We start from the raw sequence: 26,997 nt of genomic DNA, 5'->3' as shown, positions 1-26,997 counted from the left end.
CCAGCACCACAGGGTGGTTGTAAATCATCCAGAAAGGGTGCGTTACAAGAGGCCAAACCATGAATTGGTGATTATGACTTTATTGCAGTGGGCACTTCATTTTATTTAAGGAGATTCACCTAAACAGAGCAGCTCCACTACTTACAAGGGAGACCATAAAGCGTTACTCTATTTGGCATACGATTGAGATTTTTTTCTGAGTTTTCAGTACAGTACTTTTTTTCTCTAATAACAGCAGTTGACAAGCTGTTACTGAAAAAAAAAAAAATCATATGAATAACCTTTGAGTGCAGTTTCATAAAGTAAGACAGAAGATCCACACAACTAATTAATGGAACTGTCCGTCTCGAACATAAATGTAAAAAACTTGCATAGCTATATCTAAAGAGGTTTTGTAAGGCACTTACTCGATATTTCAGTGTCGACAAAGTGGCGGTTTGTTTGTTTCTATTTCTTTAACTGCTTAAAGCTTTTCAAGCTGATTCTGGATACATTCACTAGCAAGTACCATGGGAAAAATTAGACTGCAGTTTTAAAGTGATTTTTTTGTAGCTCACAGACCATGAGTCACTAGTGGAGTACCATCATGTGGAATTCAAGTGTTTAAAATTCCAGGTATTATGCATCCCAAACTTCCTGCTTCTCTAGCCCTTCCCTCAGTGGTGCCATCCCAACGAACTAGTTAGAACTGAGAAACCTGAAGGCTTTCAACTAGAGCTTCCTTGAAGCTGTGCCGTACTCTTTTTTCTTTCAACACTTTTGACAGGTTATCATCTCGCACAGTGTACGTCCATTAGATACAAAAAGCCAAATCAATTCCAAAATATCACAGATGTGTAACAAACACTTCCTTGTAAGGGAGGCATTTAGGAAATGTCACTTTTCAAATGTGTTGCAGAACTGTTAAGAGAAGGATTTTATTGACCGTCCAGAATGGTGGAGGCTTCTTTCATTCCCATTTATCCAAGCTGATCTTCGTACTGTTTCCGGAAGCAGTCACCAGCAGGGAAGAAATCCCAACACCTTTCTTGGTACATCTTCCAGACATAAGATTCCTGAAATAACGGGAACAGAGGAGACTTCTTTATAAACCACAGTAAGCTGGAACCCAATTTATTTTCCCTCTATATGTCTCCCTTTGGGAATACTGATGTGGATAAATATGGGGCCCAACTGGTACATTCTTTCTTGCACTGTTCCCAGCTCAGGCTGCTTTGGGAGCAAGAAGTTTCTCCCTTCTTTTCTCCCTTCCTCTGACCACCCCCCTACCAAAACAAACAAAAACCCCACAGTGAAACCAACTCGAGGATCGCCACTAAAAATACTTAAAGATTTAGCAGAGGGTTGACTCCATGCCATCTGTAACTGGTAGAAGGCAGAATATAGGAATCCAATGATGTTTGAATATTTGGTAAGCTACCTTTTCCTCCCCTATGCTCTATCTTTACACTTCTTTTTCGTACTTAGTCACAGAATCCCTCTGACACATACTTTCACGCACCCTGTCACACCCACACCTCCGCATCCCTGTGTCACCCACACAGGAGGTCGTTATCTTTCTTAGGCTGTCGTCTCACCATTTTACTCCGACTCTCCTGCTCTTTGTTGGAGCCACCCACTCAGCTTTGCATTGTCTTTTTCTCTGTAACGTTCTCCCCACCTCCAGCTATTCTGCCCTGAAGCAGCAACTATAAGGATTTAGAAAATGTCAGTGTTTGCTGGGAAGGATAACCAAGGGGGCCTTTTGGAATAGATGGCAGTTGCCTTAGAATTTTGGCTTCTTAAGTCCCCAAAGAGATGGTGGAACAATGCAGGAAGCAGTGGGAAAACGCACAGAAGAGACAAATGGGGGTCACCTCTCTATTTCAGATATCCTGTGCTCTACTGAGGCTTGACGTAGAAAGGGGAAGCTCTATCTTAAGGTGTTTCTCACCTGACCTGTGTGCTCTGTTTCATCTTTATTAATCAAATACATCAGGAAGAACCTGGAACGAGGAACAAAGGTTTAACAACTGAGAAAAAGACAATATTAGATTCTTTGGTTAGAAAACCAAAGTCAGGTGAGCTGGAGAGAGGATTTGTTCAGCATCACACTGACTCCTATACCTTTCAGAACAGGGGAAACGTGGCATGACCACATACGCCGTCATCTTCTAATAATAATATACATTTATCTCAAAATCAGCCTCTTTGTGAGGAGAGGTCCTTAAACCTTGAGCTAAGATCACTTGTGAGGAAGAATTTTGGCTACCATTTTATTGTTTTTTTAAAAAGTCCTAAGGTAAACAATAAAATGGTAACCAAAACTCTTACCATATAATTCTTAGTAGGCCGATTTATCACCTTATAAGAATACAGAATTGAAATTTTGTGTGTCTCAAAGATACGTTATGGAAAAGTAAAAATATTTACTCTCACTCAGTTGCCCTGGAATTCAGCAGCACGCAGGTGACGGGCCGCCTTGACAAGAGCAAATATGAGTTGGTTGAGAGGAAGGCCTGACTGGAGGGGGTTCCAAGGAGAGTAGGACGAGAGAGATTGGAGACCCTGAACATGCACACTTTTCCAGTTTTGCTGGAAGGGAAGGAAGAAGCAGGGCAACAGCTGGAAGGAAAAGTGGGGTCACAGCCTTTTTTCTTTGTTTAGGATTAAAAAATATTATATGGTGATAGGAAAAATTCAGCAGAGAGGAAAATTGCTGGAGTTAATATGACCGTGATTGAGAAGGGATGGGATCTAATTCCAGGCTGAGGGGCTGACATTTGCTTGGAGCAGAAACAGTCTGCAGTGCACATCTACCAATCAGAACAGGGGAGGGGCAGGGCATATGGACAAAGACACGGGCTCGTGGGGACTCCTGCAAGTTCTTTCCTAATTGCCTCTACTTTCCGGAGACCAAGGAGGAAAAGGCATTGGCAGAGCGTGAACTACATGACGTAACTGTATTTTACTCACTGTTCCCCATCACCTTTGCTGACCGAGGATACTCACAAGTAGTTGGCTAAGTTGTGCTCTTGTAAGGTGTGTGTTTCAAAGCCATGAGGGGTCGTGTCAAAGTAGTCATTGCCGATCCCACAGATGAAACATTTAGTCTAAGAAGAATAACAGGGAGAAAAGGCATGAGTAGGCGTGACATTACAGGCAGGTAGCAAAAGGGTGAGGATTTCTGCTTGAATTGAGAGATACTAAAATATTTCTCTCTTTCATGCTTTAGTCTGTTAGTCGTCTTCTCCAGAGTGTCACATACCTAGCTTCTACCTAGTGGAGGGTACTTGCTCCTTCCTAAGCCTGGGGCATGGCGGAGGCAGCAGGTGGGGGTGGTGGGGTGGTGGTAGGGTACAGAGCACAGAGGGTGGAGCAGAAGAAATGCCCAGAGCTGGTAGATGGGCCCGGAGAAGAGGACAGGCTTGGAAAACAATCCTGGTTGGTAATTTTGCCTAGGGCTGGCCTTAAATAAGAGTAGAACCTACTGTTTAAAAAATCCATGTGCTGTGAGATAACGGAAATCAAGTTGGGATTTAGTAGAATGGTACCTCCATATCCTCTCGTACTTGTTCCTGCTGGTCTCTCAGCTCCCCAAAAGCATCAATAATAAGACCTGGAATTTTAAATACAAAGACAAACAAAACACTTCAAATAACCTGTTTAGGCAGGGCAGAGGAATGACAGATGAATGGCAGAGGCTATTACGTTTTGTTAAAAAAAAAATGTGGAATATTACTCAGCCATAAAAAGAAACGAAATTGAGTTATTTGTAGTGAAGTGGATGGACCTAGAGTCTGTCATACAGAGTGAAGTAAGTCAGAAAGAGAAAGACAAATACCGTATGCTAACAAACACATATATATGGAATTTAAGAAAAAGAAAATGTCATGAAGAACCTAGGGGTAAGACAGGAATAAAGACACAGACCTACTAGAGAATGGACTTGAGGATATGGGGAGGGGGAAGGGTGAGCTGTGACAAAGTGAGAGAGAGGCATGGACATATATACACCACCAAACGTAAGGTAGAGAGCTAGTGGGAAGCAGCTGCCTAGCACAGGGAGATCAGCTCGGTGCTCTGTGACCACCTAGAGGGGTGGGATAGGGAGGGTGGGAGGGAGGGAGACGCAAGAGATATGGGAACATATGTATATGTATAACTGATTCACTTTGTTACAAAGCAGAAACTGACACACCATTGTAAAGCAATTATACTCCAATAAAGATGTTAAAAAATGAATTATAAAGCTGAATGATACAATTAAATCAAAATTAGGAAAAACAAACACTTGTGTTTTCAAATGCTGAGTCCTGGCCAATGATTTCTCATGGTTCCTCTTACAACACCTCTCAGCAGTATTTGACGCTAACTATTCACTCCTCCTGGACTCTCTTTCTTGTCCTTCCTTCCTTGTCCTACTATTTTGCTTGGCTGTTCCCTTTCTGTCTTCCTTATCGGCTCTTCCTCTTCTAGTCCCTGAGGCACTGATATGTATCAGTCAGGGCTCCTCCTCAATTTCTTTGCTTTTCCTTCTGGGAAGTCTCTACGCCTACATCTTTGACCACCGCCACCAATGGATCCCATTTCTTTTATTTTTGTATTCATTAATATTTGTCTTGTGTGTCCTTATTGAATGTAATATTTCTATCCTGTTCCATTCCTGACTTGTCTCTTGAAAGACCCATTACAGTAACTGCTTATTAGCCCTCAACGCCTGCACGATGTCTCATAGTACCTCAACTCGGCATGACTCAAACTAAATCCATCACCCTCTTTCTCTAATTCCTGACAAGCTACTGACCAAAATACCACTACCTCTCCCCGCAAGGAAGGAAAACACATGTCACACTCTCACAGATCCTCTTCCTGCTGCTTCCCACCCCACTGCGTGGGAGGAAAATGATCAGGGCAGGAATCATGAGGATGTGGGGCAACACTAGCCAACGGAGATATTTAGGAAGCAGAATGAGACAGAAATGATCAACTCAGAGTGGGTAATGAAGGAGTGGGCGAGGGGAGTCCTCTGTAAGGATGCTCAAGTTTCCTGTATCAGTGCCTGGGTGTATGTTTGCCTTTATATAGAGCAGACGTTCAAGAGATGTCTGTTGGGGCTTCCCTGGTGGCGCAGTGGTTGAGAGTCCGCCTGCCGATGCAGGGGACGCGGGTTCGTGCCCCGGTCCGGGAAGATCCCACATGCCGCGGAGCGGCTGGGCCCGTGGGCCATGGCCACTGGGCCTGCGCGTCCGGAGCCTGTGCTCCGCAGCGGGAGAGGCCACAGCGGTGAGAGCCCCGTGTACCGCAAAAAAAATAAAAAATAAAAAAATAAATGTCTGTTGAATTAACAGGTAAGCGAATGCATAAACCTCTTTACATAAAACAGTTAAGTCAGGTTCAGAAAGGCAAAGAGAATCAGATTGACTGAGCCCCATGCAGACGACATAACTGGCAAGCATACCTTGGATGATGGCCAGCAGGATGACAATGACAAAGAAGAAGAATGTAATGTCAAAGACGATGCGGTACATTTCGTACGGGTCCCCAGCGGGGTCTTCAATTTCATCGCCAATGCCACCTCCAGCTCTCACTCCCACATACATGTGGAACAGGTAACACTAGAGAAGAAAAACGATGGCGATTCAGGTAAAAGGCGCAGAGTTTTGTTTGTTTTTACAGAGATGGTCAGATCATTCATGTAATAAGATCAAAACATGACAGCCCTGAGGCAGGAGAAGGGTACTCTTCACAATAACACGTTAATGCTGCTAACTGTCCTCTCCACCCTCTGGTTAGGCTGGTGTCTATAAAGATGGAAAGATTGCTGTTCCACGTAGCCTTTAAAAGGTGTTTTTTGCTCTTTTCTTAAAAAACAGTTTTGAACTCTTTGACACACACGTGAGAATTCACTCTAGGTGTGTATAAGTTAAAAGAACTTTCTGCCCTGATGAGGATGGCCTATGCCAGATACGAGTTTTCTCTCACTTAATTTTCAAGTGCCAGCCTGGACTTGGGGCCGGGCTACAGCCTCCGGGAAGAGGCCTCTCCCACTTGGCATCCTCCGCGCACCCGGGAGGGCGGGGCTCCCCGCAGAATCTCCTCCCAAGTGCCCGTGTGCTCCAGGTAGGCTCCTGGGCCAGGGCTCACAGAGCAGGCTGCCCTCTGTCTCTCCTCCTGACCGGCAGTGATGGCTTCGGGATGGGAGTGTGGAGGCGGTCTTGTGGCTGGTAAATCAAAAGCCAGTGGCAGCACGGAGCCCACGCTGGTCATACGGTTGCTCTCGTGCCTGTAGTGTTGCTGTCTCATGGGCTGCTTGCCCCAAGAAAACTCACGGAGAGTTTTTAGCCAAAAATCATATCTATTTTCTGGAGAAACGACCACAGGCGGGGGCAGGGGGACAGTGTACTGTCACCTGTCTCTGATACACACATTCTTTTCCTGAAATCTGGTCATGATAAGCGTCTAGAGATGCTACTGCAGCTGGGCTGGCTCACCCTGCGCTGTGCCCTTCTAGGCCCGCAGGAGCCCCAGCCCCGCCCTGACCCAATCCTGCTGCTGACATTTTTCAGACGACATGGCTGTTCTGAAACAAGCCCCACTGGCTTGCTGAAATAAACGGAGCACCAGATTCATGGGACTTTGCTCCTAGCTCTCAGAGGCAAAGAATCAGAGTTTGACTTCCATGAGATACAGACACAGGTAACTCACGTCTTCGCCACACACAGATGTGGATGGATGGTGATCCGCTTAGCTGTGGGCTTCTCTTTCCACCTGGGCCCCGACAAGTGGTCTATTCCATCACTTCTGTCTTTCCAGGACCCACCTCCCTTTCGGATGAGACATCAGTGTTCTACTCTCATCTCTGTCCTGCTCTGTCTCCACTCTACCACTCTGCCCACAGCCCTTCTGTCCCAGCCACACCAGGTGACCCTACAGGGAATTCTCACCGTCATCATGTCATCACACTTCATGTCGGGCTCATCGTCGTCTTCACTTTTGTTGTAGAACTTGCGGAAGAAGTTGAACGCCACCACGGTATAGAGGTAAACCACCACGGCCAGGAGACCGACAGTCAGGACCAACTGGGAGCAGAAAGAGAGAGAGAGAGGGAAGAGGAGGTGGGTCTTCTCCACCTTGAAAGGTTGGTGGGAGACTCCAAGAAAACAGAGGAAAGGGGAAAGATGAGGGGTCTGGAACGAAGGCTGTCATACAGCAGGTGCCGAAGGAAAGCAAGATCACAGAGAGAAGCAGGCTTATTGGGAGAAAAGAGTAATGACTGGACTGTTACGGAACAAACTGTGTTCCCCCGGAATTCATATGTTGAAGCCCTAACCCCCAGTACCTCTGAAGGTGGCTGCACTTGGAGATAGGGCCTTTAAAGAGGTGATTTAATTAAAATGAGGCCATGAGGGTGGGCCCTGCTTCAATCTGACTGGTGTTCTTACAAGAGGAGGAGGTTAGGACTCAGAAGGAGAGATACCAGGTAGCCGTACGCATCGAAGGATAATCAAGTGAAAAAGCAGCAAGAGGCAGCCAGCTGCACGCCGAGCTACCCACACCTTGACCTTGGACTTCCAGCCTCCAGAACTGAGAGGAAATCAATGTCTGTTGTCTAAGCCCCCAGTGTTCGGCATTTTGTTAAGGCAGCCCGGGCAGACTAACAGCTGGGGTACTGCACGGGGCGCGTATAAGCTACACAGGGATTTAAGGATGAGAATGGTGACGGTGCTCTGAGGACGGTTACTTTGCTTTTTCACGGAGATAGCAGTGACCCAAGGCTTCAAGATGTCGCTTTCACTCTAACGCTGCTTTTATTTATTTGCTTATTTATTTCATTGAAGTAGAGTTGATTTACAATATCGTGTTAGTTTCAGGTGTACAGCGTAGTGATTCAGTTATACATATACACGTATCTATTCTTTTTCAAATTCTTTTCCCATTTAGGTTGTTAACAAAATATTGAGTATAATTCCCTGTGCTATATACAGTAGGTCCTTGTCGTTTACTTATTTTATATATAGTAGTGTGTATATGTTAATCCCGAACTCCTAATTTATCCCTCCCTGCCCCGCTTTGGTAACCGTAAGTTCTAATGCTGCTTCTAAAGAAACTACAAGAAATTAATATAACATTGTAAATCAGCTATACGTCAATAAAAATTTTTAAATATATATATATATATATATATATACATATATGTATAACTGAGTCACTTTTCAGTACAGAAGAAATCAACACACATTGTAAATCAACTATACTTCAATAAAATTTTTTAAAAATTAAAAAAAAAAGAAACCACAGATTCCTTGGGCTCATGGGTATCCCTACATCACAATATTTCATAACTAACCATGAACTGGATAATTGTCACAGCTTTGAAGTTACTATAAGAATTATGATTGAGCAAAGCGACATTTTTCATAATGAAGAAACCTGCCTTGGACCTTTGCCAGGGTCATAGGGCCTGTTTGTTTCTCGGCTTTCAGAGGCACAATAAATGAGGACTACACAGGACCTGCTCATCGGGCCTATACCAGGGACTAGGTGCTGGGCTGGAGCTGTGAAGATCAACAACATAAAATCTTTCTTTGCCCTCAAGCTGCTACACAAAAGGGAGTGGGCGTGATAAGTACCAGAACAGACATTCAGCAGCTTCTTGAACAATGAGTTCAGTGACTTGAACCTTGGAGAGCAGACCTCACGGAAAGCAGCCGGTTTCGAAAAAGAGAAAGAACGTGGGCTTTGCACCAAGGAACAAATGGGCTTGAATCTAAGTTCTGCCACTTAGCAGCTGTGTGCTCTTGGGTGAAATACTTAGCCTCTCTGAGCCTCAGTGCTCTTCTCTCTCAAGTGAGTGTAACACTTAACCTTATAGGGTGGTTGCCCAGCACACGGCACAAACTGGGCACATTTTTTTCTAACAATCTTGCCAGAGTTTAGTCGGCAAGCCCATATAAGACATTCATTGTTTAATAAATGCTGGAGAGGGCGTGGAGAAAAGGGAACCCGCCTACACTGTTGGTAGGACTGTAAATTGATAGAGCCACTATGGAGAACAGTATGGAGGTTCCTTAAAAAACTAAAAACAGAATTACCATATGACCCAGCAATCCCACTCCTAGGCATATACCCAGAGAAAACCATAATTCAAAAAGACACACGCACCCCAATATGCAGCACTATTTACAACAGCCAGGACGTGGAAGCCACCTAAATGCCCATCAACAGAGGAATGGGTAAAGAAGATGTGGCACATATATAAACAATGGAATATTACTCGGCCATAAAAAAAGAACAAAATAATGCCATTTGCAGCAACATGGATGGACCTAGAGACTGTCATACTAAGTGAAGTAAGTCAGACACAGAAAGACGAATATCGTATGATATTGCTCGTGTGTGGAATCTAAAACAATGGGTACAAATGAACTTATTTACAAAACAGAAGTAGAGTCACAGATGTAGAAAACAAACTTATGCTTACCAGGGGATAAGGGGGTGAGGGATAAATTGGGATATTGGGATTGACATATATAAACTCCTATATATAAAACAGATAGCTAATAAGAACTTACTATATGGCACAGGGAACTCTACTCAATACTCTCTAAAGGCCTAAATAGGAAAAGAATCTAAAAAAAGAGTGGATATATGTATACGTATAACTGATTCAATTTGCTGTACACCTGAAACTAATACAACATTGTAAATCAACTATACTCCAATAAAAATGGTTTTTTAATTAAAAGAAATTCATTGTTTAAACTTTTCATTTAAGGTACAGTTTTGTATAATGCCATTAAACCAAATCAATAAAATTTGAACTTTCTATATCTGAGTAAAGGGGAAGAAAAGAATTCTAAAAGAACAAATTGTAGAACTGGCACTCCATAAATCCCGTTTAGGGAAATGCCACCTTTATAGGATAAAACTTCCCAAGACACACATGGAAAAATAATACACGATGCCCTTTCTCCCAGGAACCTATAAGGAAGTATTTACCACTCTCTGAGCAAACATCTATATCACAGGTTCTGTTATTACCTCCCCAAACTTCAGCTTCTTGTATGTGGCAGCAAATTTCTATCTCTAGCTTTCCTCCATTGTTTTTAGTGTCAACTGAGAAACGAGCGCCACTACCAGAAGCCTAGAAGAAATAAGCCATCGTAATACCTGATGATCTAGCACCCTTTCGTTTTAGAACAATTAAAGGTTAATCTGACTTTTTTTCTGGTTGGAATTTTTAGTTTTTAAGGTGTACAATGTGATGATTTAATATATGCATACATTATAAAATGATCACCATGATCAAGTTAATTAACATATCCATCACCTCACACAGTTACCGCGTGTGTGTGTTTGCTGAGAACACTTAAGATCTACTCTCTTAGCAAATTTCAAGCATACAATACAGCATTTTTAACTGTAACCACCATGCTTTACATTAGATTCCCCGGAACTAATTTATTTAATAACTGAAAGTTTGTACTCTTTGACCAATGCTCCCCATTTCCCCCAACACACCCAGCTCCTGGTAACTACTGCTCTACTCTCTGGTTCTAGAAGTTTGCCCTTTTTATGATTCCCCATATAAGTGACACCATACAGTATTTGTCTTTCTGTGTCTGGCTTATTTCTCTTAGCATAATGCCCTCTAGGCTCATCTATATTGTTGCAAAAGGCAGAATTTCCTCTTTTTAAATGGCTGAATGATACTCTGTACGTTCATAACAAATTTTGTTTATCCATTCATCCACTGATGGACACAGGTTGTTTCCATATCTTGGCTATTGGGAATAATGCTGCTATGAACATGGGAATATAGGTATCTCTTTGAGATACTGATTTCATCTCCTTCAGATATATATACCCAGAAGTGCGACTGCTGGATCATATGGCAGTTCTATACTTAATTTTTTGAGGAACTGCCATACTGTCTCCCCTAATGGCTGTACCAAGCTGGGTACATATTAACTCCTTTCTTTTCTCCCTTCTCCTGTAAAGATTTAGAGATGTGAGGGAACATGTCTCATTCACGGATTTGCACTTAATGAGGAATAAAATGCTAGGGAGTTTGAATTTGTTCACAGGAAGAGCCATTAGAGGACTTTAATCAAGGGATTGACCCTGACAATTCTGTAGAAGACAGACTAGATATTGATGAGACTGGATGTAGAGCAATGGCTATATAGGTATGTATAGAAATTGCACACATACATGTATATAACATATATAGCTATATATGTCTACCTATGTACACAGATAGCTGTATATATGTGTATATATGTATAGATCTATATATATATCTAAGTCATTGGTCTTTTTTTTTTTTTTTTGGCTGCATTGGGTCTTCATGGCTGCGCGCGGGCCTTCTCTAACTGATGCAAGCGGGGGCTACTTTTGGTTGCGATGCATGGGCTTCTCATTGCGGTGGCTTCTCTTGTTGCAGAGCACGGGCTCTAGGTGCATGGGCCTCGGGAGTTGTGGCACGTGGACCCAGCAGCTGTGGCTCGCGGGCTCCAGAGCTTAGGCTCAGTAGTTGTGGCACACGGGCTTAGTTGCTCCGCGGCATGTGGGATCCTCCCTGGCCAGGGCTCGAACCTGCGTCCCCTGAGTTGGCAGGAGTGTTCTCAACGACTGCGCCACCAGGGAAGCCCACTAGTTCTTTCCTAACCATATCTAGGTCCCTCCCGTTCTGCAGCAGTATAAACCCCATACCTGTTTGCCATTGTGAGTGACAGATGACAGAATAGTCCTCAGAGTCTTGAAGCCCATCGCGATATCCAGCAGATGAGCAGCGAAGAAGAAGTTGTTGTAGTGGCCCAGGACTGACATGGTCGTGTACCAGGCGAGGTAGAGAAAGGACTGTGGAAATGGAAGGAATTGAGCAGCTTTTCAGGCATTCAGGGGACTGAGGTGCTTTGAGCTGGCCCAAGAATTGCCAAGTCAAGCCCCATCTGCCTCATACTACTGCACAAGAGAGAAGTGTCCCCCCAGCACCCTAGGGCCCTCTGTCTTCGCCCAGCACTCCCTGCGTCTTCCTGAGCCGCCTCCATAGCTTGTTTCTTTGTGGCATCTAATGACATCCCTGGACTTGGGGCACAGAATTTTGCTTTCCCAGATGCCATACTTACATTGTCAGTAAAAACAACTCCCAGCTTCCAGATATGGTACTTCATGTCGATGGAACTTAGCCTAAAGGGGAACAAATCATTTCAAAACTTAAAAATGTCAAGATTTAGTTAAGTGTTTAATAAGGGGAAAAAATGAATTTTTTTCTCTCTTGGGTTTAATAACCTAAATACAGCTCTGAGCTTTATCAAGTTGTATGTGTTCACCATGAGAATGAGAGTGGCTGAATCGCACACCCTGAAATTTTAATTAGTCTTTCTCTTTCAGCTCTATTAGGCATAAAGGCTGATAAGTCTTTCAATTTTTTTTAAAGCAGTCCTCTCCCTCCCGTATTTTAGAATCTAGAAGAAACACTTAGGCGAGACCAGAGTCTAAGACAACGAAGGCATGACTGTGAGCTTTCCCTGTAGCACAGGGAAGAGGACTGGAAAGATAAAGGGTCTAGTCAGCCAGACTTTGGGATTTAACTCCTAAGCTCTGTACCATGACACCAGGGAGGCTGCCTCTGCTTTGGTCTCTTCTACTGGGCTAAAGTCGAGGGCATTTTTGTCCAACCCCAGGAGTTCAGCAATGCGTTCTGCTCCGTAGAGATCTCCATACTTGTTGATCACCTAAAGCAGAGAGGAGGACAGGGTGAGCTCAGGCCGTGCATCACCACCAATGTTTTCTCCAGCCCCAGTGCCGTCAGAGCTGTGTTATGCTCTGGGCTCTTCCAAGGGGTTGATAAAGACATGAGTCAAAATGCAAAAGGAAAATAAAGAGAAAAAAATAACCTCCAGAGAAAACAGAAGTGATAAAGACAATTAAGTGAAAACTGCTTTTCTAGCTATCATTTAGGAGGAGAGAAAAAACCTAGTATGTAGAAAACAGTGATTTTGTTAAGCTGATTAAGGCAGATGAGTATAGGAACTAAGCCCCAAACCTACATGCGTTCATATAAAACCCCTTCTGTGGCTTACTTTTCTCGAGATACCATCATAAAAGCATCATTACATTTATTCATGTTTGTATACGGAGAACTTAAAAAAACAATCTACATTTCTTTGGAGGTCATGGAATTTACTCCCCCTGCCCCGCCCCGCAACAAGGCATACCTTTCTCTTTACAAACTTGTCCCAGTAGTTATTAGGAAAAGATCTGAAGAAGAAAACGAAAGAGGGAGATTCTTAACATCAAGGCAAGCACATCAAGAAACTTTGCAGTTTGAGTGTCTGGACCTGTGATCTTTTGGGGTTTTGTCCTGCTCATTGAAGAATTCAAGACTTGATTGAAGTTCAGAGTCACTGCAGGTCTGATTTCTGGTTTCACTGCTTTGCGGTGAGTTCTGAAACACTTAGAAAGCTCCTTTGCATTTTCTACTTCAAAATTATGGTTAAGAGCCAGGAATCGTGATGACAGACTAGCTAGAGGCAGGGATATGTGTCTTGAGCTCAGTGTAACTAGAAACCAAACCCTGCAGGAAACACATGCATTCAACCTTCCTTCACTGAGTGCCCACTTCATGGCAGTAACTGGGGTAGGTGCTGGGGACACGGTGGTGGGAGGTGTAGACAAGGTCCCTAACTATGAAGTTTCCAGTCTGGAAATCACCGTTAGTTAATTTACGTGGGGGTTTTCTTAATGGAGTGCTCTTCTGCTCTGTTCTCCATTCCTGAGTAACTCCTGTGGGGTGTGCTTTTCCCCGGGAATGGGATCCCTTCTCTCCTTTGGAGGTAGTTCCTATGCCATCCCAACCTTAACCCCACAGAGGGAACGGCTTTCTTCTGGTAGGTAGCTAGTACCAGCTCCACTGCAAATACCTTCTTATTGCTAAAGTCAAGAAATAACTGTTACTTTCAGGTATGTTGGCAGAAACCATTTAAAGTATTTTGCTCCCCTCCAGAATGATCAGTCCTTCCTGAGAGGTTCCTTGGAAGTCTAGTTTGCAGCCAAGGAACCTCTGGCCCTTGGTGCAAACATTCTTACTTCTGTTTTCCTTCATGTGTAAATCGTTCTTGTTTGTTAGCTCTGGAACACAACAGTCCCCTATGCTATAGAGGCCGCCCAAGTTGGTGATGAGGAAGGAGGGCCTCCCTCTGTTCGTGGACCTCTCAGAAGAATAACCCTGAGCAACTGGCACCTCTCTTACAACAGGGTGGCAATCTTTAAACAAAACAAAATATTTTTTTGGATATTTAAAGCAGTCTTGGTCTTTTTTTTTTAAGATTTTTTTTGGGATGTGGACCGTTTTTAAAGCTTTATTGAATTTGTTACAACATGGCTCCTATTTTGCTCTTCTGGCCTCGAGGCGTGTGGGATCTTAGTTCCCCCGACCAGGGATCGAACACGCACCCCCTGTACTGGAAGGCGAAGTCATAACCACTGGACTGCCAGCGAAGTCCCCAGCAGTCTTGGTCTTAAACATCCAAATGCCACTTAAAAACAAAGCAAACTGCTAATAGATTTTATCTACGGGGGATGGAAGTAATTATTTTGACCTCCTTCTTTGTCCATTATTCTGCTACTTGATTTTTTTCATGAATGGTATTTAGAATCCAAAAAGTGGAAAATTCCACAAGTGATCCTGAAGGGCCAGTGACTAAAGGCTCTGGTCAAGACCCTTTCACAGATGTGATCTCACTTTGATCTGAATATTCTTGTCTCCTGACCAGGTATGTAAGCTCCTTCAAGGTCGAAGCCATAATTCCACTTGGTAATATTCCTTTAAGTGTGGGGTAGGCCAAGAACCGTCAGAAGGGAAATGCATAAGTAAGTGACAGATCTATATATGAAGGGTCAAGAAAAACAACATAAGCTGCTCACCTCTTAGAAACCAGCAGAATGCGCCATGAGATGCTATTACACACCTACCAGATGAGCAAAGTTATCTGAGGATAACAAGTGCTGACAAGGAGGCAGAGAAGCAGGAATGCTCACAGGGTGCTGGTTTAATGTAAATGGGGACAAACATTTGCATATCCTACTATTCAGCAAGTTCGTCTCCTGCTACCTACTCCAGAGAAACTCTTTTATTTGTGCACCAGGTATAAAAATACTCCTTACAGCACTGTTTCCAACAGACACGAGTGGGAAACAGTTGAAATAGCCACGGTCATGAAAATGGATAAATGCACAATAATATACTCCTAATGGAAAATGCTACAGTTTTGAAAATGACCAGCTCGGGCCACACATATCAACGTATTCAACTGATGAGTTCTTGAAGAGGGTGCTGAACAGAAGATTCAAATGACAGTACGATGCATATAGTATAACTCCATGTATACGAAGCTCAAAACTAGTTAAGATGAAACCATGTATCTAGGGACACATACCTAAGTGGTAACACTATAAACTAAGGCAAAAGAATGGATAGCACTAAAGTCAGGAGGGTGGTTAGCTCGGGTCCGGGGAGGATCTGGGCCAGAGAGGATAACGTCTGGGACCTGTCAAGGTTTTCAGCGATGTTCCGGTTTCGAAGCTTTGTAGTTCATTTTATCACTGTACTTTAGAATATACGTTTTTATGTTTTCTTCTATATGTGTATTTAACAATACAAAAATAAAACGAAAATGAAAGCTCTCCATGACATATAGTTAGCTCAAAAAAGAGCAGGTTACAAAGCACTACATGTACAATGATGCCGTTATCGTGAAGGAATAAAAGAAGTTCATTGATCTGAATGTTTTAAAACAGCTGTTTTTCTTATACATGCGTTTCCCTATTCACGGGCATTTCAGCCACTTCAATTAAACGTCAGCAACTGTCCTTGTTAAGACAGTTTAGTGTTCTTGTCTCATTACCTCCTCAGAATAAACTTCCAGAAACTGAACTGCGTTCTTCCTGGGACTTGTAGGCTGTATCACCTTGTGCCACAGACACAAGCGTTACGGATGATTACAGAAAGCTTACCAAGGGATGAGATTATTTGATATTCAAACTTTCTATACTATAATAACAAAGGGTCAGAAATAAGTCTTAGTAGTTTCCCTTATTCTTCCTTAAAAGTGAGGAGATTGGCAGTGACCTGCAGGTCTAAACAAGCTTTTGATTTTGCCTGCTCACACCTTTTTTTTCCCCGAAGAGAGGAGTGTTCCCTTTCTCGGGACTATTAAAAAAAGCTCAGCGGTGCCTGTGTAGAGCTGCCTCTCTCAATTTGCCTAACCATCTTTGAATAAGTGGAATTTTCTTGCTGCAGGGGTCAGGGTGGTTGTTTCTAGATGTGCATATTTTATTGGCACAGCCGAGAGAGTCAACAGTCATCTTTGTTTACATATTCAGCCCTATTTCATGACTTTTCTTTCATCCCATTAATTTATCTCGCAACTCTCATTTCCCCGTTGTGAATACACCGGCGTTAGAGCATCACCTTTGCTCATGGTGATGGTCATTTTCTTCCTAAATTTTTATTGTGGTAAAATACACATAACTTAAAATTTACAATCTTAATCATTTGGCTATAATCCCTGTGTTGTACAATATATCCTTGTAGTTTATTTTATACCTAATCGTTTATACCTCTTAATCCCCGTCCCTATATCGCCCCTTCTCCCTTCCCTCTCCCCGCTGGTAACCACTGGTTTGTTCTCTGTATCAGTGAGTCTGCTTCTTTTTTGTTACATTCTCTATATTATAGTTTTTAGATTCCACAGATAAGTGATATCATATGGTATTTGTCTTTCTCTGACTTATTGGTGATGGCCATTTTTCTTTAACAGGGAAAGGGAATAACGAACAGCCATCAAGCACGTGACAATCCATTCACGAGGCCTCCCAGGGCTGCAGGCGGTGGTATTCTCATCCCTCTATTAATGAAGAGGAAACTGAGGTTTATAAAACCTGATTCCCTCGCCCTAGGTCACGGGTGTCTACGTTATAAAGCTGACTCAGTATTCTACCTCTTTGCCTCTAGAATCAATGCTTGTCTCCACCACGTTAGCACTGGCACACGTGCCTACCAAGAAGGCAGGCTTCACCCCACGGGTCCTAACATCCCCACCCAGATGGGCCTATTTTAACTGCCCATGGAACTGCCTATCAAATTATATTGGGAGGAGTTCTAGTACCAACCAGGCTATTTGTTTAGGGAGAAGCCTTCAGAGATGGTGCTGTCACAGGGCTGCTGTGCCATCTGGGGACTCTGGAGAAGCTGATCAGCTTGATCACCGAAACCCCGGGCCAGGGGAACACTGTACGACTCGAACGTGGAAAACTAGATTAAGTAGTGTTGTGCTGGGCCATCTGGTCTTAATTAAAAATGCTCAGCGCTTTCTGATAATATCCTCTGTCCCCCATTAAATGCATAGGGATACGTATAACTGTTGGAGGCACAACAGGCTACTTTGTGAAAAGGCAGGGGAGAAAACAAGTCCCAGAAACCAAAGCAAGGCTTATATTACTCAGTCTCCAGGGCTGCTGAAGAAGGTACTATCCTGTTTACAGTAGAAACTCCGTTTTCTTTTTGGGGTGGGGGGAAACTTACGGTGTGTTGATTACCAAGCGATCCCATTGCCCCTTGATGTCATCTTCAGAAGGCTGTTCGGTGATATACAGGCCATCAAACTCCAGCTTCCTGGCAATTTCTTTTTCTCTTTTGAATACCACCAAAGGAACCTAGGAGTGGGAAGACACTGGTTACTCAGAGAAGGCTTTCTAATGAAAGCATCCTCTCCCACGCGTATCTCACAAATTGGCCTTCCAACTTCAGGGCAGCAAACTCTTTGTAGTGGGATTCTTAGGGTGCCTAGTTGTGGGTCCAAAGCCAAAGAAATCACTTCTCAGTCCTCTGGCTCACACACCTCCCTCTCCAAAGCTGATATGAGTTGGGTCATCCTTTAAACAGCTGACAGTATTACAAACTGTGGACTTCTTGACCCGTCCTGGTAAGAAGACCATATTTAGATGAATCACAGGGCCGAGTGACTTAGGTCTCCTAAAACACTTAGGCTGGAGGTAAACCAAGACTTAGAAAGCATAATAAACTATTCTAGAATATATTGGACAGCTGCAGAAATACGATGAAGAGTTCCCACCCCCTTCAATGGCTAGGGTCATACTCATGTCATGTCTTTGAATTCTGATTAATGAAATATGGCTTAACGGTTACAATGAGAGGATTCACTGGGCTCTGTGCATAGTCTTTTGCTATTGAAGTTTTCTTCCTGACATTCCTTCCGAGAAGAGCTCCTGCCTGGCACACTTATTTGTTCCCTACCATCGTTTCCCATTCTCTTATAGTTATGACTGCTTCTAGCCTACACATGGTGGCATGGTTCTAAAGACCTATCACAAAAGCAGTACATACACAGAAAATGCTGGGAAGATAATCCACTTGCTCCAACCATCGCCAGACACACACACACTTCAGATAAGGGACAGAATGAGCAAGGTCAGAGGATACGACTGGAATCCCAGGAAATGAGAAGGCAGAAAAGCCAGAGCTCCACTAGCCAGAAAAGCTTAACTCAGACAGAGCTAGGGCTTCTCATCCACCTGGGAAGCTACTGGTTACTTGGCAACATCCCTGAAACCTTGGTCTCCAAACTGTTTCTTCTAATAACTCCCTCTCAAATCTCATGATATCCGTACAACCCACGCTGCTCCTTTATTTCCAAGACAAAAAGGCAAAATTTAGATAATGGTTCGTAAAGAGTTACTGCTTACCCTTTTTCTTCCTCCCTTAATTATTTATTTTTTTATTTTTAAAATGTATTTCACTGAAGTATAGTTGATTTACAATGTTGTGTTAGTTTCTGGTATATAGCAAAGTGACTCAGTTATACATACATGTACCTTCTTTTTCATATTCGTTTCCATTATGGTTTATCACAGGATATTGAATATAGTTCCTGCTTACCCTTTTTTTTTAAACAAGGCAACAACACTGAGGAAATAAAAGAATCATGACAGGAAGGTGACAAAGGCTACTAATGGACATTGCACACTGCAGAATCAGTGCCTGGTGTTGGTTCATGGATCACGTGGGAGGGGAAGCAGGGAAAGCCACCCTGACTAGTGTCTGCTGTATGTCACGGTGACTCTGAATTACAATAATAATATCAAGTACTGATCACTGGGATTTGAAGCATTCTCTGTCAATCTTTTAGGAATTTGTATTCCCTCGTAAGTACAACTTCCACATTTGTATTCCCTAGATAGTGTTTATTTTTGTTTTCTCTAGGTTACCTGTACCCTAGCCGACAAGCTGAGCTCTAGATGGTGAACTAAGGAATAGTAGCAAACATGCTCTAATGTTTACTACGTCTGGCTCTGAGTATTTTACACATGTTAATTCATTTAATCCTCCCTTTAGCAACTTTAGCGGTTGGTGTTATTATTATCATAGTCATTTTTTTTTGCAGATGAGGGAACAGAGGAATGGCGAGGTTAAGTGGCGGAGCTGTGGGTCCAACCCCAGAGGCCAGGCTCCAGAATCCATTCTTTCATTGTTACAGTGGAGGCCTCAGGGCAGTTTAGGACACATGGTCTCTCCAGTAGAGCAGCTGGACTTCCTAAGTGATACTGCAGTCCACTGGGGGAAGTGAGAGCCACAAGGATAGGAGAAGACTTCCTGGACTCTTCTCAGGGAAAAGGTGGCTTGGTATAGGGCCAAGGAAACTTCCTACTTAAGAGACGTAAGAAAAAATGTAATGAGAAAAAACAATTGTGGTGTATGTAGTAGAAACAGAACTGGACTTGGAACACCTAAAACAGAATGACTGAAGATTGACATAACCATAGCAGTGTCTGAAGATGGTCCCAGAGAACCACATCTCCTGCTATTCATGCCCTTGTGTAGCCCCCTTCACCCTCTGTGCAACAGTGAATGTTGGCTGGCCCTGTGACTTGCCTGAATCAACAGAATGTGGTAGAAATGGCACCTTGCCAGTTCTGGGCCTAAGCCTTAAGAAGGTCTAGCAGCTTCCATTTGTGCTCTTTTTTGGACACCCAAGCCATCATGTGCAAGAAGTCCGGCTACCCAGCTGGAGAGAGCATGTGAAGAGACCACATGGAAAGGGAGATGCCCTGAGTCTACAAGGAGGGGGAGAGAGGCCCAGCTACCCCAACTGAGCCCAGCCTTCCAGCTGTTCCCTTGCCAACGTGCATGGGCCGTCTTGAACAGTAGCCCATCTGAGCTCCCAGCTGGTTGCTGATGTGACCACTTGTACAGGGAGCAGAGGAACCGCTCTAATGTGCCCAGGCAGACACAGAATCAGAGAGAAAATGGTTATCATTTTAAGCCATTGAATTCTGGGGGGTGATTTGTTATGCAGCGATAGGACAACGGAAACAGTAACTCATCTCAGATAGCTAAGACCTGATAATTTCTGAAAGGTGAAAAGCATTTTTTTTATTTTTTATTTTTTATTTTTTAAACATCTTTATTGGGGTATAATTGCTTTACAATGGTGTGTTAGTTTCTGCTTTATAACAAAGTGAATCAGCTATACATATACATATGTTCCCATATGTCTTCCCTCTTGCGTCTCCCTCCCTCCCACTCTCCCGTGAAAAGCATTTTTATAAAAATTTCAACATAAATTCAAAGGTGAGAAGAGCCCCTCATTACCAGCTCCATGCGTGACTTAGCCCGACGATTTGGATTCTATGCAATGTCACAAGGGGTGGCTGAAGTGAGACTCCTGGACCAAGGCTTCTCAAACCAGAGTGTGAATACAGATCACCTGCGGATCATGTTCACTGCAGGTTCTGATTTAAAAGACTTGGGTAGGGGGCAAGAGTCTGCAATTTTAACCCGCTCCTGGGCGGTGCCCAGGCTGCGGCTTCACCAACCTTAGGCCATTAGTCTAAAGTCTTAGAGAACAAAGGGCTGGCTGGGTTCAAAGATGATGCTTCTTCCCCAAGGAGTCTGATTACATTCAGAGTGGCTGGCGACTTACCTTCAGGCAGTAATAGCCCACCACGCAGACTAAAGAAATGATGGTGTGGATAACGGCCAGGGCTCGCAATGTTGGCGCCATATATCCAGTGCTCTCCTGCAGGACAAAGAATACCACTGCTTCTTCCTCTTCCTCATCATTAAAGGAATTCCACAGGTTTGCAATGTCTTCTGTCTCTTCTTCTAAAGGTTCCTCGGTGACCTGGCCCAAAACACACACTCTCTTAGAAACACCGGAAAGACCTCCGCCACTGGGCTCTCCCCACATATTTTATACTGCTGGCATTTGCTGTGCAAATAGTGTGATTCCGTATTACTCGATGAGGGAATGAGGTTTTTAGGTACCTTGTTCCTGGGAACCTCCAGGATCTCTAATAATTGCAAACAAAAGTTTTAAGAGACAAAACCTCTCTCTTGAAAACAAGCCAAAAATTGAAAAGTTAGGAAAGTGTTACTACATGTTCTACAATCCTTCAGCTGCAGGAGGGAATCTTTGAAATGCTACGGCCTGGGGCTTCCCCCGTGGCGCAGCGGTTAAGCAACTAGGCCCGTGCGCCACAACTACTGAGCCTGTGCTCTACAGCCCATGAGCCACAACTACTGAAGCCCGCGCGCCTAGAGCCTGTGCTCTGCAACAAGAGAAGCCACCGCAATGAGAAGCCCGCGCACTGCAACAAAGAGTAGCCCCCGCTCGCCGCAACTAGAGAAAGCCCGTGCACAGCAACGAAGACCCAACGCAACCAAAAATAAATAAATAAAACAAATAAATTAAAAAAAAAAAAAAAGCTACAGCCCGGGAGGAGGCTAGGACAAACTCGCATATGCACAAGTGCAGACATTTCCCTTCTTTCTTAGATGCCGTTAACCCATGGCTTCACTGACATCCTTACACAGTGACTCCCATATCGGCGCCTTTGAGGCTGTTACCGTGCATGTACAGCTGCTTGCTGGCTGTCTCCACATGCATGGCTGAGTCACCTCAACCTCTCCATGCGTTTAAAGCTAGGCTTCGCCATACCCCTCTACAGACTTCCATTTTTCTGCTAGGGGCAACAGCAAGCCATTAGTTTATCAAGTGCACTATTGATGTGGATAAGAGCATGTTTTGTTTTGTTTTGTTTTGTTTTTTTGCAGTACATGGGCCTCTCACTGTTGTGGCCTTTCCCATTGTGGAGCACAGGCTCCAGACGCGCAGGCCCAGCGGCCATGGCTCACGGGCCCAGCCGCTCCACGGCATGTGGGATCTTCCCGGACAGGGGCACGAACCCATGTCCCCTGCATTGGCAGGCGGACTTTCAACCACTGTGCCACCAGGGAAGCCCAAGAGCATGTTTTATAAAAGTTAGATTTGTGGTTTTCAATAGGAAGTTAGAGAGGCAAGAGACAGAATAGCCAGTTAAAGACGATGTCAAAGAAGAATCCAGGACCTACAGCATTCATTAGTTCTTTCTACTAACATTTATTATGCATCTACAGTGTACAAGACCCACTTACCAACATTCAAAATCTTCATTTATCTTGATGAGTCCCTGTCTTCCACATCCAGAAACCAACTCCTATTAATTCTTCCTTCATAATAATTCTAACATACGGGCCAACCATCATGGTTCTTTGTCACCTTATTCCTCAGGGAAAGAACTGTATTTATCATTCAGTTTGAAATACCTTACAGCTCCTAATATAGGGTCTAGCCCATTGTAGACACGCAACAAACGTCTGAAGAATTAAGTAGTAACTAAAACAAGCCTGAATGACTGAAATGGTGCCCTAACTGGCTTCCCTTACAACCAGTCTCTGTTCTCCCCACTGCTAAAGACAGTGTCCTTTTTTTAGGAGCCAGTGTCTTAGAAATTTCCTTAGAGTTTTTGCTTGAATTAAGAGCATAACCTCTATTACTTTTTAAAAAGTATATAATCTATTCACCAAATACCCCCTGAATGAAGCATCACCTTGTAAAAGAGCAGGATGAAGTTGATAGCGAAGGCTACAAACAGAGCAAGGAGCCTCAGGTTGTAGAAATTCCTGGCCAGGTAGTGCTGAAAAGAAAAGGACAGGCAGAAGTAGAAGAGCTCTGGCAGGGAGAAGGACCTTCCCTCTTTCACACAGATGGTCTTCTCTGATTAGAAGTTTACACAGGGCTACTCCTACTCTTTGGTAACCACTCATCTAGGACTGTCCTGGCCTTCTTACAACTTATTTGGGGGGACCAAAATTGATGATTTTTTTAAAAATTGCTTGGAATGATGCTCAAGGGAACCCTGCTCTGGTTTAAACCTCAGGGAAGCAAATGCCTAAACACACCGCCAGCACAGGACTCATGCTATTATGAAGGTACATGTGCGCGCGTGTGCGTGTACCCTCCACACAGCAAGTAAGCAGTCCATTTGGAAATTGTGAGTGATCTAGGCCCACCAGAGACCCCTGAAGCTCCCACCCCGGCTGCAGCCAGACTGAGGCTGAGAGTCTCTGTCTCTTTGTAAGTCACAGACCCAGCGCTTCTGCCTCTCCCCTTTTAGGGGGAACCATTCCCATACCCACTGCCGTCTTCCCGGGAAAAATCGACACGTGAGGACTGGAATGGTAGCTGCTTGGGGAAGCGCTCACCCGCTCCGCGGAGGGGGGCTCCCACCAATGGTGCTGGGAGGTGTAGTTCTGGCTTTCAGCAACTGTGCCTCAGTGGGCAATTTGCCAGAGAAAGGATATCACAAGCTGGGCTGGGGGTGTGTGGAGTAACAAAGCTTTTTTTTTTTTTTTTTAATATTTATTTACTTATTTGGTTGCACCGGGTCTTAGTTGCGGCACGCATGTGGGATCTAGTTCCCCGGCCAGGGATCAAACCCAGGCCCCCTGCATTGGGAGCATGGAGTCTTAACCACTGTGCCACCAGGGAAGTCCCAGTAACAAAGCCTTTGAGGACTAGTGTGAGAACCTGACAACACAGGAATGTTCTTTCTGCATCTGAATGGTCGCACTTCTTCTGAAGTTTTGGACCAGGATGGGCCAAGTCCCCACCTAGCACACATAAGGGAGCGGCTCTTCTAGAGACAGGGCGGGGTAGAGGGGCTGCAGCACCTGCCGTTTCCCTTTTCCTTTCCCTCCAACACAGAAGGGACAGACAGATAATCGAGAAGAGGGAAGGAAGAGGAATGAGAAAGACGAGGAAGAGCAACTAACCAAATGTGAAACAAAGTCAGTGGCCACTTCTCTGAGGTCCACCCGGGCCAGCGCCCGCACCCGAGCGGGGCCAGGGCCAGAGCACTCACCAGCAGCTTGGTCTGATAGATTTCCAGCCCTTTAAAGAAACTGGCCATGAAGGCTTCAGGCTTCTCAATTTTCTGGCCACACCATCGCTTCTTCCTTTTGGTCGCATCCGCCCACCCGGCCTCGGCCTGCTCTTCTTTGGCTGTGTCCTCTTTCTCCCCATCTTCCGTGCTGCAGGAATGAGAAGCCCACTCATCATGGAGGGGAGGGGGAGGCCTGGCCCTGGCAGGGAAGCTAAGGAGAAATCTTGGCTGAGAGGGGTGGGAGATGTATTATTCCTTGAGGGTGGGGACCCGCAGGTCTTTATTACCCATAGTGCTTGGATGTCAACTTTGTATTCAGGAGCAGTGCCTGCTTTGATGAGTCACAGTCACAGGCATACATCAGTTATATACAAGTTCTTCTGAACTTAGCCTTACCAACCTTTTGCCCCTTCAGAAATGTCCTTTATTTTCTAGGCTTTCATGGGCATTACCAATAGTACCTCTTCTTCTAAGTTTGTCGTAGGAATTAAATGAGATATTGTATAAAAGAGCTTAGCAAAAGGCCTGGTATGTAACACTTATTCAGTAATTACCAGATATCACCATCATCAACATCATATGAAGTTGCTAAGTGTGAGTGTTTGATAATTTGCTCGGTCAGATGGTGAAACTCTGATCTACTATTTGGAGTCTAAAGTGAACAAAATTATTAGACTGTGTTTATTGTATAGCTGGGGTAAAAAAGAAATGTATCCACACATGAAAAGATGCTCACCGTCACTAATTATCAGGGAAATGCAAATCAAAAACACAAAACCTCACGCCTGCCAGAATGGCTATCATCAAAAAGACAACAAATAACAAGTCCTGGCCAGGATCTGGAGAAAAGGAAACCCTTGTGCACTTTGGTGGGAATGTAAATTGGTGCAGCCACTATGGAAAACAGTGTGGAGATTCCTCAAAAAACTAAAAATAGATCTCCTATATGATCCAGCAATTTCACTCCTGGGTATATATCCAAAGAAAACGAAAACAGTAATTCCGAAAGATACATGCACCCCAGTGTTCACAGCAGCATTATTTACAATAGCCAAGATATGGAAGCAACTGAAGTGTCCATCAGTAGCTGCATGGATAAAGAAGAGATACACACACACACACACACACACACACACACACACACACACAATGGAATATTACTCAGCCATAAAAACGAAAAAAAAGAAATGTATCCAGGGCCTGCACAATATCTGTTTCTTATACTAATAGAAATCAAGCTTTCTATTTATCATAACAACAAAATGGCAGTTACCATCAAGAACGATTAAGCACAGCAGTTAGAGCAGTCCATGCCACCAAGAACTTACTCTGCCTTCTCAGACTCCACTTTTCCTTTGGCTTCATGAGCTGCTTTCGTCTCTGCTGCCTAGACAAAAATAACAATCAGTCAAACTTTCCTCAAAATAAATGAGTTCATGGTGATGAGCCATATCACTGGCCATTTTGCTCTCCATGGTCTGAAGTCCCAACGGCTTTCTCTCTTTATGCTTCTGCTTTTCTCAGGATCACAGAACATAGGTGTCCTGCTATATATTAAGCTGCTCTAGAGTGATAAGACAAAGACTTCAAGCTTGAAAACATAACCGCCCTGTTATTATTCAACCCAAAGAAAAAACTTTTGCTAGGACATTGTCAGAACCCCGTGGCAGTGGTCCTACTGCTTCACGGGGTCGGAGAGAGATGGAACACAGGTCCAATCCAGAACCTGCTTCCATCAGACAGTATCTTCAGTTCTCTTCCATCACCCCAATCCCTCTGATTGATGACCACTGCACTTAGAATAAAATTCAAGCTCCCTACACCAAAGCCTATAAGGCCTACATGATCATGGCCTTTCTCTCCATTTTCACCTTGCATCACTTGACTCATTTCCAGCACAAACATTCACACCTTCCTTCCTTTCCTGGGACATTCCAAATCCTTCCCTGCACCAGGACCTTGGCACATGCCATATCATTTGCCTGGAATATGACTGCCCTGGCTTTTGGTGGTCCTGCCATTCTTCAGGACTTGGTTCAGATGATACCTTTGCAGATGCTCCTTGAGTATCCTACTTATAGTAGGGCCCACATTCATTCTGTAACACACGACCTTGTGCATTTATTTTAGCATATGTCAAAAATGATAATTAGGGCTTCCCTGGTGGCGCAGTGGTTGAGAGTCCGCCTGCCGATGCAGGGGACACGGGTTCGTGCCCCGGTCTGGGAGGATCCCGCATGCCGCGGAGCGGCTGGGCCCGTGAGCCATGGCCGCTGAGCCTGCGCGTCCGGAGCCTGTCCTCCGCGACGGGAGAGGCCGCAACAGTGAGAGGCCCGCGTAACGCATAAAAAAAAAAAAAAAAAAAAAAAAAAAAAAAAAAATGATAATTAGTTGTTGTCTTCTTCCGCTAGAAATTAAGCTCCTTTAAAACAAAAGTGTTGTCTCTTTTGTTAATCAATGTATTCTCATATCCTAGGAACACAGCCTGGCATGTAGCAGGCCTTGAATGAGTCCCTTTTATGTATCAAACTCTGTTCTAGGCCCTGGGTGACATCAGGGAGCAAAACAATAAATAAATTGATACTGTCAGAATGTTTATGATTCTGATACTTCTCTCTCTGACTCTCTAACCCAGGTGAGACATCTCTCCTATACATTTCCACAGCACCTGACAGACTTCCTTCCTAATGCTCTTCATGCTTGTACTGACCTGTCCAATGTCTA

The 26,997-nt window shown here is 44.0% G+C and overlaps 1 protein-coding gene across 1 annotated transcript in view; it reads right to left on the bottom strand.

Annotated features, from left to right (window-relative positions):
* Positions 1-944: 944 nt before the first annotated feature.
* The window catches only part of RYR3 (ryanodine receptor 3), a 399,907-nt gene continuing 373,854 nt past the window's right edge, over positions 945-26,997 (bottom strand). Inside the window, exons 99-113 of the mRNA XM_032621721.1 lie at positions 25,602-25,660; positions 24,253-24,421; positions 22,939-23,025; positions 20,991-21,191; positions 17,573-17,703; positions 13,206-13,248; positions 12,595-12,722; positions 12,114-12,174; positions 11,698-11,844; positions 6,927-7,061; positions 5,441-5,597; positions 3,534-3,598; positions 2,992-3,092; positions 1,934-1,985; positions 945-1,055 (exon numbers count right to left, since the gene is read on the bottom strand). Coding sequence (XP_032477612.1) covers positions 960-1,055; positions 1,934-1,985; positions 2,992-3,092; positions 3,534-3,598; positions 5,441-5,597; positions 6,927-7,061; positions 11,698-11,844; positions 12,114-12,174; positions 12,595-12,722; positions 13,206-13,248; positions 17,573-17,703; positions 20,991-21,191; positions 22,939-23,025; positions 24,253-24,421; positions 25,602-25,660 — 1,632 coding nt within the window. The 3' untranslated portion in view covers positions 945-959. The remainder of the gene's footprint in view (positions 1,056-1,933; positions 1,986-2,991; positions 3,093-3,533; positions 3,599-5,440; positions 5,598-6,926; positions 7,062-11,697; positions 11,845-12,113; positions 12,175-12,594; positions 12,723-13,205; positions 13,249-17,572; positions 17,704-20,990; positions 21,192-22,938; positions 23,026-24,252; positions 24,422-25,601; positions 25,661-26,997) is intronic.

The sequence above is a fragment of the Phocoena sinus genome, chromosome 2 (assembly GCF_008692025.1).
Source record: "Phocoena sinus isolate mPhoSin1 chromosome 2, mPhoSin1.pri, whole genome shotgun sequence".
Classification (NCBI taxonomy): Eukaryota; Metazoa; Chordata; class Mammalia; order Artiodactyla; family Phocoenidae; genus Phocoena; species Phocoena sinus.
The sequence above is the reverse complement of the archived record's forward strand: the minus strand, read 5'-3'. Positions and strand labels throughout refer to the sequence as shown.